Source organism: Ovis aries, chromosome 6 (genome assembly GCF_016772045.2).
Source record: "Ovis aries strain OAR_USU_Benz2616 breed Rambouillet chromosome 6, ARS-UI_Ramb_v3.0, whole genome shotgun sequence".
In the NCBI taxonomy this organism is placed as follows: Eukaryota; Metazoa; Chordata; class Mammalia; order Artiodactyla; family Bovidae; genus Ovis; species Ovis aries.
The window spans coordinates 78,208,993-78,224,691 of NC_056059.1; the positions used below are offsets into that span (position 1 = coordinate 78,208,993).

At 36.2% G+C, this 15,699-nt stretch overlaps 1 protein-coding gene across 24 annotated transcripts in view; it reads left to right on the forward strand.

Annotated features, from left to right (window-relative positions):
- The window catches only part of ADGRL3 (adhesion G protein-coupled receptor L3), a 941,652-nt gene that overhangs the window by 793,501 nt on the left and 132,452 nt on the right, over positions 1-15,699 (forward strand). For all 24 annotated transcript variants that reach the window (XM_060417626.1, XM_060417634.1, XM_060417623.1 and 21 more), the window contains 2 exons: positions 8,648-8,856; positions 10,161-10,337. In XM_060417626.1, the coding sequence (XP_060273609.1) occupies positions 8,648-8,856; positions 10,161-10,337 (386 nt within the window). The remainder of the gene's footprint in view (positions 1-8,647; positions 8,857-10,160; positions 10,338-15,699) is intronic.

A 15,699-nucleotide genomic window follows, 5' to 3' on the forward strand; every position in this document is an offset into this window, starting at 1 on the left:
CTTAGGTTGGAATTTTAGATCTGCTATCTAAAATCTTTTCTCTCCTCTCTCTCCACTGATCTCTTTCTTCTCCTCTTTCTTAGCTTCTACACTGACAATATTTTAATGATATTTGCTCTACAAAATTCCAAGTTATATTTGGAAATTGTTGTTACCTTTCAGATGTAGAAAAATATCAGAAACTTGAATATGAGGAAAATTGATAGACAACAAAATCCAGAAGTTCTGACTTTTTCCTTTGGAAGGAGTAACACCCACCAACTTGACAGATTTTGTTTCTAAAATTTCTAGTAGAAATTTTATTTATACTTTAAAAATTGTATTTTCCTTATTAAATTATTTTTGATGATTTTTTATTCTTTTCCTTTGCAACACATATAGAAAATGTAAATATAAGCAGATGCTTTTGGACAATGGAACTAGTATATATAGATCAATTTAGTACCAGATTATAGTAACTGAGTATAATTAAAATTAAATAAATATTAAAAAATAATCTCATAGAGAGTATGTCTCAAGCCTCACTAATATTAACAGTTTTAAATAAGGAGATGATATCTTTTAACCTGCTATGTGATAGGAAGATGACTTCAGGTTGTACAACCAACTCAAAGCTGATGTTTCATATTACAAGGTAAATAGTTTTGAAAAAGAAGAGACTTAAATAATATCAAGAAAAACAGATTATGTTTGTTGCCAGCAGAACAAAATTCTTTAGTACTGGAAATTTTATCAGCCCTAACTTAAAATTGTTTTTATTTTGTTATTAAGTGTGAATATTGAGGCAACACTAAGATTTTCTGTAGAGTGAAATCAGATTCCTGATTCTTCCTAATGATTTCCCTTCTTTGGCTCTTGGCCCACATCAGTTTATCCTATTGACAGAGAGTTCTTCACCCCAACTTACACTTAGGATGAAATAAAATGACTTCACAGACCTATCACATGCTCCCTAGTCCAGTTCCTTCCTGCCTCAGCTGCTCCAGCTTATGTCTTTTTTAGCATGCTCTCTGTGATCTAGACAGTCCGGTCTTGATTTTCTTTTTTAAATTGAGATATAATTGGCAAATAACATTATGTTAGTTTAAGGTGTACATCATGGTGGCTTGATATTTGCATATATTATGAAATGATACCACAGTAAGTCTAGTTAGCATTCATCACCATAGAGAGTTAATTTTCTTTTTCTTGAGAAAAGTTTTAAAATCTATTGTTTTATCAATTTTCCAAACAGATGATCTAGCATCATAACTATAATCACCATCATCATGACTTATTTATTTCACAAATAAAAGTTTTTACACTTTACTCTCATTTTGCTTACCCTCATCCTTCACTTCTAGCCACCAGTAGTCTGTTTTCTTTATTAGTTAGTTAGCTAGTTTGTTTTTTCTTAAGATTCCACATGTAAATGAGATACTTGTGTTTCTCTATCTGACTTATTTCTGTTAGCATAATGCCCTCAAAGTCCATGCATTTTATAGCAAGTAACAAAATTTTCCTTTTCATGGCTAAAGAGTGTTCCATTTCCCATTTTATATCTCTATATAATTATATACATAACATTATCTTTATTTGTTCGTTTATCAGTGGATACTTGATTCCATGTGTTGGCTATTATAAATAATTCTATAGTGAACATGGGGGTGCATAGGTCTTTTTCAAATCACTGTTTTTATTTGCTTCAGATAAATACCCAGAAGTAGACTTGCTCATCATCTGACAATCCTGCTTTCAATTTTTTGAGGAATCCTCATATTTTTAATTTTTTGTTTTCTATAGTAGATATATCAGTTATATTTTCACCAATAATACACAAGTGTTCCCTAGTTTAGTCTCAATACTTTTTCTTGAATGTACCAAGAATATTTCCCTCATCCTACATTTGTATTTTCTTTCTTCTGAAGTACAATTTTTACCTTACTTGTTCTAGAAGCTTCTCTATCATTTATTGCTCAGTATAAATCTTAACCCTTTAGGAAAGTTTTCCCTGTTGCCTCAAAGGTAGACTAGTCTTCCCTAATCATTCTTTTCTCATTAACCATTTTCTGCAAGTGCTTCTTCATAGGATTTATTTACTTATCATTATATGAAATTACTATTAATAGTAATTATTATTTTTTAAGTTTCCTGCATATTGTCTGACTGTTTCTCTAGGAGATGATCTCCATGAGAACAAGAAGCTTTCCCAATATGTTCACTGGTGTAACGCTAGTGCCTGGCACACGGATGTCACTAAGCGTTTATCAAATAAATGTATGGATTTTCAGATATAAAGCCAATGAAGATTGAAATATGTCTACATTAGTCATATAGACATATAGTTTACATAGTCATATAATTTTGAACTCATTTTATTTACTAAATTAATGTGTGCGTGTGTCTGTGTGTGTTTTAGGCCACATTTAAGCATGAATCCACATTTAAGCATGAATTCTGGAGTGGAGAGTCTGTAACAATTATATATGACAAATTACACTGGTAAAACAAGGTGGGATGACAGTCTGACACCATTCCACAAGGGAAAATTGGTATGAATTATCACCAGTTTTAAACCAATTAAAATAGCAGTTGTTTCTGTCAATGAGAAAAATACATAGCCATTCCAAAGTGTAGCCCTCCAAAGATTAACATTTTTATGTTAAATCTAGAGGAAAAGAACTAAAATTAAATGCTACGTTGTAACAGTCAAGAAGTATTTAGTACATTATTGTTTGTATTAGAAAGTATAAGAATGCCCCTTCTGTTATATGGCTTGGATAATAATCTCTTTACTTGATTAGAAATCTTATAGTATTACTGAGACAGCTAGATAATCAGGCCCGGAAAACATACAAGAGCAAAGAGGCTGACAGCAGCCAGTGTCATCACACAGAAACAGTGCTGTGATACGTCACTACTGCCTCAAGGGAAGGTGCTGCTGCTGCTGCTCCACCTCCTACTTCCTTGAGTCACTAGCTCCCCATCTGAACTCTGAGGCTAGTGCATCTGACTGAACACGTTGAACTGATGTGCCCCAAGCAACCTCTTTGAAAGGCAGGCTGGGAAAGCAAATATATGTCCCTTTTGTGTCTAGAAGTATCTAAGAGTAGGGCATTTCCCAAATGTGGGAGTGCAATTTAGATATTGGACAGCCCCCTCCTTCCTCAAAAAATGTATTGATTTTTATCTTTATTCCCACTTCACTCTAAGATTCAGGGATTTCCCTGTCTTGGTTACTACGGTGGTCAGAACAGTGCCTGTCTCTTGGGGAACCAAAATGGATTTATACTGGAAGGAAGACATAGGGCTTTAATAAAGGAAATTATGTAAAATTTAAGAGAAACATGCTAAAAAGTTAATTTTACAGGGGATTTATAAGAGATTGTCACAAGAGAAAAAATAAGATAGAAGGGCATAAAAAGAATGTGATCTTGAATATGATAGTTGAGGTTTAAGACAGGTAAGGAATTTTTAAAATTCATTGAAATACAGTTATTTACAATGTTATATTTACAATATACATATCCATTCTTTTCCATTATGGTTTATTGCAGGATATTAAATATGCTGCACTCTATAGTAGGACATTATTGTTTAATCATTCTCTACATAATTTGCATCTGCTAATCTCAAACTCCCAATCCTTCCTTCTCCCAGACTCCCTCCCCTTCAGTAACTACAGGTAAAGATTTTGAATATTTTATTTTATTTTAATTGAAATTGAGAAATAATTGGAATATAATAGTGCACTTATCTTAAGTGTTTGATCTCCTTGCTTGATCTGATCTGACAGCAAACAGATCAAATAAGTCAGTCCTAAAGGAAATCAACCCTGAATACTCATTGGAAGGACTGATACTGAAGCTGAAGCTCCAATACTTTGCCCACCTGATGCAAAGAGCTGACTCATTGAAAAAGACCCTGATTCTGGGAAAGACTGAAGGCAGAAGGAGAAGAGGGGAGCAGAGAATGAGATGGTTGGATAGCATCACAGATGCAATGGACACAAACATGGGTAATTTCCAGGTGATGGTGAGGGACAGAGAAGCCTGGCATGCTGCAGTCTATGGAGTCACAAAGAGTCGGACATGACTTGGTGACTGAACAACAGGATCTTAAGTATTTAGCTTGATGAATTTGACAGTTATACGTTTCTCTGTTACATCACATAAAATAAGATGAGTGATGTTTTTAAAGTGCTACACTCAATATGGCAGCAAATTTGGAAAACTCAGCAGTAGGCACAGGACTGGAAAATTTCAGTTTCATTCCAATGCCAAAGAATGTTCAAATTTTTGTACAGTTGTTCATTTCACATTCTAGTAGGTTATGCTTCAAGCTAGGCTTCAATGGTGTGTGAACTGAGAACTTACAGATGTAAAAGCTGAGTTTAGAAAAGGCAGAGGACACAGAGATCTTATTGCTAGCATTCAGTGATCATAAAGAAAGGAAGGGGATTCCAGAAAAGCATCTACTTCTACTTCATTGACTCAACTAAAGCCTTTAACTCTGTATATAACAACAAACTGTGGAAAATTCTTAAAGAGGTAATAATACCAGACCACATTACCTGTTGCCTGAATAATTCATATGAAGGTAAACAGGTTCATGACATTGTACAGGAGTCAGGAATCAAGATCATCCCCAAGAAAAAGAAATGTAAAAAAGCAAAATGGCTATGTGGGGAGGGCCTTACATGTAGCTAAGAAAAGAAGAGAAGCGAAAAGCAAAGGAGAAAAGGAAAAATATACCCATTTGAATGCAGAGTTCTAAAAAATAGCAAGAAGAGATAAGAAAGCCTTCCTCAGTGATCAGTACAAAGAAATAGAGGAAAACAATAGAATGGAAATACTAGAGATCTCTTCAAGAAAATTAGGGATGCCAAGGAAATATTTCATGCAAAGATGGGCTCGATAAAGGACAGAAATGGTATGGACCTAACAGAAGCAGAAGATATTAAGAAGAAGTGGCAAGAATACACAGAAGAACTATACAAAAAAATTCATCACAACCCAGATAATCATGATGGTGTGACCACTCACCTAGAGCCAGTCATCTTGGAATGTAAAGTTAAGTAGGCCTTAGGAAGCATTAGTATGAAAAAAGCTAGTTGAGGTGATGGAATTCCAGTTGAGCTATATCAAATCCTAAAAAATGATGCTGTGAAAGTGCTGCACTCAATATGCCAGCAAATTTGGAAAACTCAGCAGTGGCCACAGGACTGGAAAAGGCCACTTTTCATTCCAATCCCAAAGAAAGGTAATGCCAAAGAATGCTCAAACTATCTCTTAATTGCACTCATCTCACATGCTGGTAAAGTAATGCTCAAAATTCTCCAAGCCAGGCTTCAACAATAGTGAACTGTGAACTTCTTGATGTTCAAGCTGGTTTTAGAAAAGGCAAAGGAACCAGAAATCAAATTGTCAACATCCATTGGATCATCGAAAAAGCAAGAGAGTTCCAGAAAAACATCTATACCTGCTTTATTGACTATGCCAAAGCATTTGACTGTGTGGATCATAATCAACTGGAAAATTCTGAAAGAGATGGGAATACCAGACCACCTGACCTGCCTCTTAATCTGTATGCAGGTCAGAAAGCAATAGTTAGAACTGGACATGGGACAACAGACTGGTTCTAAATCAGGAAAGGAATATGTCGAGACTATATATTGTCACCCTGGAAAATACATTATGAGAAATTCTGGGCTGAATGAAACCCAAGCTGGAATGAAGATTTCCAGGAGAAATATCAATAACCTCAGATATGCAGATGACACCACCATTATGGCCGAAAGTGAAGAAGAACTAAAGAGCCTCTTGATAAAAGTGAAAGAAAAGAGTGAAAAAGTTGGCTTAAAGCTCAGCATCAGAAAAGTAAGATCATGACTTTCAGTCCCATCACTTCATGGCAAATAGATGGGGAAACAGTGGCAGACTTTATTTTTGGGGTTCCAAAATCACTGCAGATAGTGACTGCAGCTATGAAATTAAAAGACGCTTACTCCTTGGAAGAAAAGTTATGACCAACCTAAACAGTGTATTAAAAAGCAGAGACATTACTTTGCCAACGAAGGTCCATCTAGTCAAGGCTATGGTCTCAGTAGTCATGTATGGATATGAGAGTTGGACTATAAAGAAATCTGAGGGCCACAGAATTGATACTTTTGAACTGTGGTGTTGAAGATTCTTGAGAGTTCCTTGGGCTGCAAGGAGATCCAGCCAGTCCATCCTAAAGGAAATCAGTCCTGAATGTTCACTGAAAGGACTAATGTTGAAGCTGAAACTCCAATAATTTGGCCACCTGATGCAAAGAGCTGACTCATTTGAAAAGATCCTGATGCTGGGAAAGATTAAAGGCTGGAGGAGAAGGGGACGGCAGAGAATGTGATGGTTGGATGGCATCACTGACTCAATGGACATGAGTTTGAGTAAACTCCAGGAATTTGTGATGGACAGGGAGGCCAGACGTGCTGCCGTCAGTGGGGTCGCAAAGAGCTGGACCTGACTGAATGACTGCACTTAACTGAACTGAAAGTAGCAACAGTTAGAACTGGACATGGAGCAACAGATTACTTCAGAATTGGGAAAGGAGTACAACAAGTCTGTATATTGTTGCTGTGCTTATTTAACTTCTGTGTAGAATATATCATGTGAAATATTGGACTAGATGAATCATAAACTGATTGCCAGGAGAAATATCAACAACCTCAGATATGCAGATACCACCACTCTAATGGCAGAAATTGAGGAGGACCTAAGAATTTCTTGATGAGGGTGAAAGAGGAGAATGAAAAAACTGGTTTGAAACTCAACATTAAAAAACTAAGATCATGGCATGTGGTCTCATCACTTCATGGCAAATAGAAGGAGAAACTACAAGCAGTTACAGACTTTAATTTCTTTTGCTCCAAAATCACTGCAGATAGTGACTGCAGCCATGAAATTAAAAGGTGCTTACTCCTTGGAAGGCAAGCGATGACAAAGCTAGACATCAGAGACATCACTTTGCAGATGAAAGTCCATATAGTCAAAGCTATGTTTTTTCCAGTAATCATGTACAAATGTGAAAGTTGGACTATTAAAAAGGCTAAATGCCAAAGAATTGATATTTTTGAATCATGGTGCTGGAGAAGTCCTTCGGACTGCAAGAAGATCAAACCAGTCAATCCTAAAGGAAATCAACCCTGAATATACATTTAAAGGACTGATGCTGAAGCTGAAGCTGAAGCTCTAATACTTTGGCCAACTTACACGAAGAGCTGACTCACTAGAAAAGACTCTGATTCTGGAAAAGACTGAATTCAAAAGCAGAAGGGGTGCCAAAGAAAGAGGCTGTTAGAGAGCATCACCAAGTCAATGGACATGGATTTGAGCAGACTTCAGGAGATAGTGAAGGACATGGAACCTGGCATGCTGTAGTCCATGGGATCGCAAAAAGTTGGACATGATTTATCAACTGAACAACAACCCAGAAAATGTCCTGATGTCTCTTTCTGGTTTTCTCACCCCATCTCCCAAACTGATGAACTGCTTTATTCTCATTAATATTTCTAATTACAAATTTTGTCTGTTCTTAGACTTCGTGTAACTGGAATAATAAAGTGTGTATTCTTTCCATCTGTATTCTTTAATTCTGTATAATATTTTGTGGATTCAGTCATGATGCTCCATCTATCATTAGTTTGTTCTTTATTGATATATAGTAATTCTATTATTTTAATAAGCCATAATTTATTTATTCTCCAATTGATATACTTTGAGTTGTTTCTATTTTTGGACTTTTGTGAATAAGGTAGTTATAAACATGCTTATACAACATTTTCTTTCTTTGTGAATATATGTTTCCATGTATCTAGCAAGGGTAGATATACGTTTAACTTTGTAAAAAATTGCCAAATATTTTTCCAAGTAGTTGAACTCCCACCAATAGTATGCAGAGGTTCATTTGTTCCATACTTTTACCAACATTAGTGTGGCTAGTCTTTTGTAGTGTGAGTTGTGGAGATTCTAGTGGGTATGAAATGCTATCTCAATATTATTTTGATTTTTACTTCCCTAATTATGAATAATGTTGACAGTTTTTCTTGTATCTATTAGCTTTTTATATATCTATAATAAAGTGTAATAATACTTTATAATAATTTTGTTTTTCCATTTTAGTATGAAATTATTTGTTGAGTAGAAAAAATGCTTTATGTATTTATAAATCATATGCATTGATATTTCCTAGTTAGTGGCTCTCTTCTTAATTTTCTTAATATTGTATTTTGGTAGACACAGATTTTCAATTTTGATAAAATTTAGTTTGCCATCTTTTTCTTTTATAATTAGTGGCTTTTAGGTCCTATCCAAAGAATCTTTGCTTTCCCAAAGATCACATAGATATCTGATATTTTGTTCCAGACTTTCTTTGATTTGAATGAGATAGGGATTGAGGTTTTTTATTTGTTTGTTTGTTTCTTTAGTACTGATATGTAGTTATTTTCATATAATTAGACTCTCCTTTCCTCATGAATGGCTGGCACTTTGGTTGAAATGAATGTTTGAATTTTGTTGTGAATATATAATATATAAATTTGATTATAATCTAATTAGAAACACCTAGTCTAAAATGGATGCACAAGCTAATTAGTTTCTTCCCAATATATATGTACTTATTTTAGGAGAGATCAGAGTGGCCTTTGTCCTTTATAACAACTTGGGTCCTTATTTGTCCACGGAGAATGCCAGCATGAAGTTAGGAACAGAGGCCATGTCCACCAATCATTCTGTTATCGTCAATTCTCCAGTTATTACAGCAGCCATAAACAAAGAGTTCAGTAATAAGGTTTATTTGGCTGATCCTGTGGTGTTCACTGTTAAACACATCAAGGTAAGAAAATGTTTATCCACATTATATTTGTTATAATTATGAAGTATATTAATTTCCTTTCATTGTCCATATTATTTGACATATAGAAATTCATTTTCTATGAAATAGCGACTTTTTTCCCCAAAGTGAGGGAAGAGAGTAATTCTTGTATATGTATATCAATTCAGTTCAGTTCAGTCACTCAGTTGTGTCTGACTCTTTGCAACCTTATGGACTTGCAACATGCCAGGCTTCTCTGTCCATCACCAACTCCTGGAGCTTGCTCAAACTCATGTCCATCAAATCAGTGATTTCATCCAATCATCTCATCCACTGTTGCCCCCTTCTTTTCCTGCCCTCAATCATTCCCAGCATTAGGGTATTTTCCATTGAGTCAGTTCTTCGAATCAGGTGGCCAAAGAATTGGAGCTTCAGCTTCAGTGTCAGTCCTTCCAATGAATATTCAGGACTGATTTCCTTTAGCATTGACTGGTTTGATCTCTCTGCAGCCCAAGGGACTCTCAAGAATCTCTCCAACACCACAGTTCAAAAGTAGCAATTAGGTAAAAGTATTCATAGATGGATTTATAAATACTTCTCTGTAATTAAAAATAACTACCAATATGTTCAGTGGAACTGGGCATAACTACACATCTGACATTACAAGTAATTATGCCCTTTGTGTGTAGATATAATTTTATGCATATACAAAGATTGTAGTGTAAATTGAACAAAAAATTTTAAAGACTGTTATCTCAGAGAGGCTTTCCTGGTGGCTCAGATGGTAAAAAATCTGCCTGCAGTGCAAGATTTCCAGGTTTGATCCTGGGGTTGAGAAGATCCCCTGTAGAACGGAATGGCAGCCCATGGTTCTTAGAATATTAAGTATCTTTGCCTGAAGAATTTCATGGACGGAGAAGTCTGGTGGGCTACAGTCTGGTGTAGCACAGAATCGAACAAGACTGAGCAATTTTCACTTTCATTTTTCTTTCACTTTCACTTTTATCATCTCAGAAGTTTATCGTATACAGCAATTCTTTGCTTTGTAGGATATATTAATTGATGTGATTCTGAGATAATACTAGTATCCCTTTAATATTATTTTAAAATGAATTCTCCCGTAATCAAGGGGCATAAATAACATATATTCATATATTCAACTTTATTTAGAATTGATAAGCCCCACTTAATATGAAAACATCGGTAGACATCTCCAGAAATACTGGAACATAGTATGAAGTTTTGTTAGATGTAAATAAAATGCCTACTTAATTTGCATGATCATAAAGTAGTTATTGGCTTTACTGATTTTTTTTTTTCTGTAGCAGTCTGAGGAAAACTTCAATCCTAACTGTTCATTTTGGAGCTATTCCAAGCGCACAATGACAGGTTACTGGTCAACCCAAGGCTGTCGGCTCCTGACAACAAATAAGACACATACTACATGCTCTTGTAACCACCTAACCAATTTTGCAGTACTGATGGCACATGTGGAAGTTAAGGTAAGATGTACGATAAAATTCCTTAGCATACAGTTAAGACACTAACTATAAAAAGTCTTACCTCTGCACCTATCTTGGAGAGTATTCTAGCTTTTGTAGTAATTCTATTCAAGAACTCTCTGATGTTCAACCCATACCATAGTGGATGATTCAAAGAACAATTTTTTTTCTATTATCAATATAGTCCATAATCTTGAAATCTGATATGAAATAAAATTTTGCTGATAAAACTTCCCCTGTTATTCCCTGCTTTTATTTTGTATGAATAAATGTCAGACCATATCCTCATGATCTGGACAAGATAGGACCTCAGCACTACAGGTCACAGCAATGGGGTTAGGAAGCTAGAATCTGTTAGGCTGAAGACTAAGGAGCCATACATGAGATCAAATACTTTCAAAATAAGTATTGGGAAAATAGCCATTAAACACATTGTAATAATGGTTCTGCACATTCAGAAGACACAATTCTAAGGAAATATTCAGGTAATAGATTTTTTCCAAAATCATAAACATGGCTAACTTGGATGCATCAGTCTCTCTCTAGGTGACTGGTTATCATGGAAGGCAGGATGAGTATTTAGATTTCAGATATAGTTAGGATATAAAAATACAAAGGGATTGATAGATAGGTTGTAACAAGGAATTATGATTGTGAATTCTCTTCTCATCTTCCTGATGTCAATAAAAATAGAGGAAGTATCATTCATTCTCCAATACATCTTAAAACATAAAAACCATGGCAAAGATTTTATCTACCTGATATCATCGATCCAATAATTTTATCCAAAATTTTCTTTGGCTCTTTTGAAGTTAAAAATGGTAAAGGTATCTTAGAGGAAAACCAAATCCAAGCCCAATCAGCAGCTAATAAATTACCTTAGCTGTGTCAACACAATCAAATTTGGTCTTTTAAGGACTACAAACAGTATTTTGTCAGAACTTCACAGATTGATAAGCTAAGCAAGATTGGCTACACTAACAAATATTAGATTTAAACCCGGAATGTGTTCTTATGACTCTAAGATTCTCTCTTTTCAGCTTAGGGTATAAATTCAAACACAGGAAAATGGATCATATTTCAAGGAACAAGAAAATGCAATTTTTTGCTCAGTCCATTGCAACAATCTCTACTCAGTCCATTACACAAGAATCTTGACTGTGACCATTCTTTTGTGTCAAAAAGAGATAAAATAAATGGAAATCAGTATTTTCCTTCAGCAGTCAGTAACAAAGTATGCCCTTGATTTCTTCTATCACAATCTCTTGCAGCTATGAGAGTCATTCCCATCTTGATCATGCAACATGAATTTGACACTTGAAAAATGAGAAGCAAGCAGAATGATCATCCCTGAAAGTCCGAAAGGAAACACAGCAACCAAACTTACATTAGACTAATGTCTAGAAATGAAGGCTAGTTTATTCATGCACAGTGAGATATACAGTAGCCAGTTAGAATAGATATTTACATTGTCTAGTTATCAGTTTCTAATTCCACAGGAAAATCTATAAAGAAAACAAAATTACATTGGAGAATTTTGCTTGATGAGCTTGGAAAGAGCAAGAAGAATTAGCTGAGTCTAGATGCTGTTGCTATTAATCTGTGGTGCCCTGATGTATCTTCACTCCAGGGCTCTACCGATGTACTGAGTTGCTCTTTTCTACCATCTGTGTTATCCCTGCAATTCATTCAGTACTTCCTTCTTTCTTTTAAAGAATATTTTTCAAGCACCAAAGTAAAGATATTGATGTGTTATACAATAGGTTCTCAATAAATGTAACTCATTCCTTCTGACCTGCCAGAGATACCACAAGATTCTAGCATTCCAGTGGAACTTAGGTCATTCATGATGCTTACATTTTTGAGGGGAAGGAAAGGGCAGAGAAATAAAGCTTCAGTCATAATTGTGATAAGCCTTATAATTGATACCTACACTGTGATTTAGGACACAGAAGGGCTTCATCTAAGGCAGAACTGCTCAGAGAGGACTTATCAAAAAAGTGACCTGCACTGAAGGATAAATGGGATGAATTTAGGAAGGTAACCTGTGTAAAACTTGCATCAACCACATTCTTGGAACACTTTGCCTTGGGTACACTATTCTCTCTTATCTCTTTCCTACCTCAGCAACTGGTCCTTTTGAGCTTCCTTTGCTGGTGCCTCCCCGTCTCCACAGCCTCTTGTTGTTGCCCTGACCAGGAGTATAATCCTAGATGTACTCCAGGCACTATCCATTTCTCTGTAGTTGATCTCATATGGTGGTATGCTGTAACCATCATCTCATGATCCCCAGATTCTATCCCCATTTCTTAACTCCAGACTCCTAAATTCAATAGTTAACTTGATATATCCATCTAGACTTCTAATCAGTGTCACAATTCCAGAACAACACTTTTGGTGTTTTCCTATCAGTCTTTTCTTTCTTAGTAAATGGTTATTCTGTCGTTCCAAAAGCTCTGGAATAACCCATCCCCACAAAATATTGTGGGAAGTAAGAGAAAGGAGATCACTGGCCTCAGCTAGTTTGCAGTTTATCAAGGGAGAGAAGCATTAAGACTGATTTTTGAAGGAAAGGGATGCACTAAAGTGATAATAGGTCTTCCCCGGTGATGCTAATGGTAAAGAACCCACCTGCCAGTGCAGGAGACATAAGAACCACGGGTTCAATCCCTGGGTTGGGAAGATCACCTGGAGGAAGCCATGGTAACCCACTCCAGCATTCTTGCCTGGATAATCCCACGGTCTGAGGAGTCCATAGGGTCTCAATAGTCAGACACAACTGAAGTGACTTAGCGCTCACACACATGAAGTGACAATATTACTGAAAACCTGCCTCTGTGCACCAGTTCAGTTCAGTTACTCAGTCATGTCTGACTCTTTGCAACCCCATGAATCGTAGCACACCAGGCCTACCTGTCCATCACCATCTCCCGGAGTTCACTCAGACTCACATCCATCGAGTCAGTGATGCCATCCATCCATCTCATCCTTGGTCGTCCCCTTCTCCTCCTGCCCCCAATCCCTCCCAGCATCAGAGTCTTTTCCAATGAGTCAACTCTTCGCATGAGGTGGCCAAAGTACTGGAGCTTCAGCTTTAGCATCATTCCTTCCAAAAGAAATCCCAGGGCTGATCTCCTTCAGAATGGACTGGTTGGATCTCCTTGCAGTCCAAGGGACTCTCAAGAGTCTTCTCCAACACCACAGTTCAAAAGCATCAATTCTTCAGCCCTCAGCCTTCTTCACAGTCCAACTCTCACATCCATACATGACCACAGGAAAAACCATAGCCTTGACTAGATGGACCTTAGTTGGCAAAGTAATGTCTCTGCTTTTGAATGTACTATCTAGGTTGGTCATAACTTTTCTTCCAAGGAGTAAGCATCTTTTAATTTCATGGCTGCAGTCACCATCTGCAGTGATTTTGGAGCCCCCCAAAATAAAGTCTGACACTGTTTCCACTGTTTCCCCATCTATTTCCCATGAAGTGATGGGACTGGATGCCAAGATCTTATTTATCTAAATGTTGAGCTTTAAGCCAACTTTTTCACTCTCCTCTTTCACTTTCATCAAGAGGTTTTTTAGCTCCTCTTCACTTTGTGCCATAAAGGTGGTATCGTCTGCATATCTGAGGTCATTGAGATTTCTCCCAGCAATCTTGATTCCAGCTTGTGTTTCTTCCAGTCCAGCGTTTCTCATGATGTACTCTGTATATAAGTTAAATAGCAGGGTGACAATATACAGCCTTGACATACTCCTTTTCTTATAAATTGAATCTCAGATGCAGAATTTTGGGTGATTTAGGAAAGAACATTGCTTTAGCAAGTAAAGGGGTCTATTGCAGGTTAATGCCCTCAAAATTATGCATCCCCACCTGAGGGGCTGTTGTGAGGAGTCTTAGAGTTTGTAGGCAGGGTTGCTGATAAGGATCAGGGTGCATGCGGGGCCTGCATTCCTTCAATCCAGAGGTCATCTGGCATCAGGTGGTCTTTGGATGAGCTTCTGTGGTTTTTGAGGTTCTTCTGTGACCTTCTGTCTGCAATGAAGGAGGCTTCATTAAGTTAACAACTTTCATTTGTTGGGGGTTTTGGTTCTGTACAGAACTCAAAGACATTGTTATGTATATGCCTTAAGGAGGAACCAGAACCCTTTCCCAAGGCTCCACTATTATTTCTTGACTGCTCCTTCCTTGTCTCTTCATCTCCTCTCTTTTCTTATTAGCAACTGTTTGAATCTGTTGTTTGGAACTCAGGGAAGAGCATGGAGGCTGAGTGTAGACTGTTTGTAAGAGAAACAGGGAACATGGAAAGACTTTTTTGCCTGGGAGCCCCACAGGGTCCTGCTCAGTCCTACACAGCTGGTTAACTACTTTTGAGTTTTCTCTGCTTCTCTTGTCTATGGAAACATTTGATTTTCTTCTCTTTTAGATTTTCTTCTCTTTCCATTATGAAAGTTTATATAATACAGTTTTATACCAAACTGTGGTAGTATGTATGGCGTTTTAAAAAACTTTTCATTATTGGAATCATGTGCAGATTTGTCTGCTGTTCAGTAAAATGTTGAATACACTAAATTCAAATGTCTGTCTCTTCTCCTACTGGTAATTCTCTTTGTGAACAATCTGTTTTGGAGGAGTATTTTAGTTTGCAGGGTCATAAGTTTCAAACTAATTGACTAACATTTCTACTGTGGTTTTTGAGAACACAATAACAAATGCTTTAGAAATCACTGATAGCTTTTTCCTCTATTCAAATGATAATTTGGGGGGGAGAGAATTTAAAAAGTCCCCATGATCATTCCTGTCAGTTCAGCTTGATGTTGATTTTTATTATGTTTAAAAGACTTCATTTTCCTTAGTTTGATGCTTGCATCTCTCTTTTGCCCTCTCTTTTCTTTTTAGTTTAGTATATCCTATTGCTTCTACTTCAACATTACCCCAGTCCAAGTATAGGTATTATTTTTCTGTTTAAATACTTTGTATTTCTTTTTTAATTTAATACTGATTTAAAACAATTTGAACAATTTAAAACAATTTTGAAATTTTTAACTTCATACCATGGATTCTGTGTGTCAGATATTTTATTACTAGACTTTCTAGGTTAGAAGGAAATATACTGCAGGGTTCTGCAGTGGAACATGAAGGAAAGTACTCGCTTTTCAAAAAGAGTAATTTTATTTTTAAAGTCCAAAAGAAAAGTTAAGAGTTTAAGAGATGATTTTATTAGTGAAAAATGGAATGTTTAATGTTTGTTGATAAAGGTTGTACACTTTCATCCCCAGTTTTTTTAATTCTCATTTTATTTATTGTCATCTGTACTGTAATGGGTTTGAGGTGAAGGTAGAGATTAAAACTCATAACTGTTCT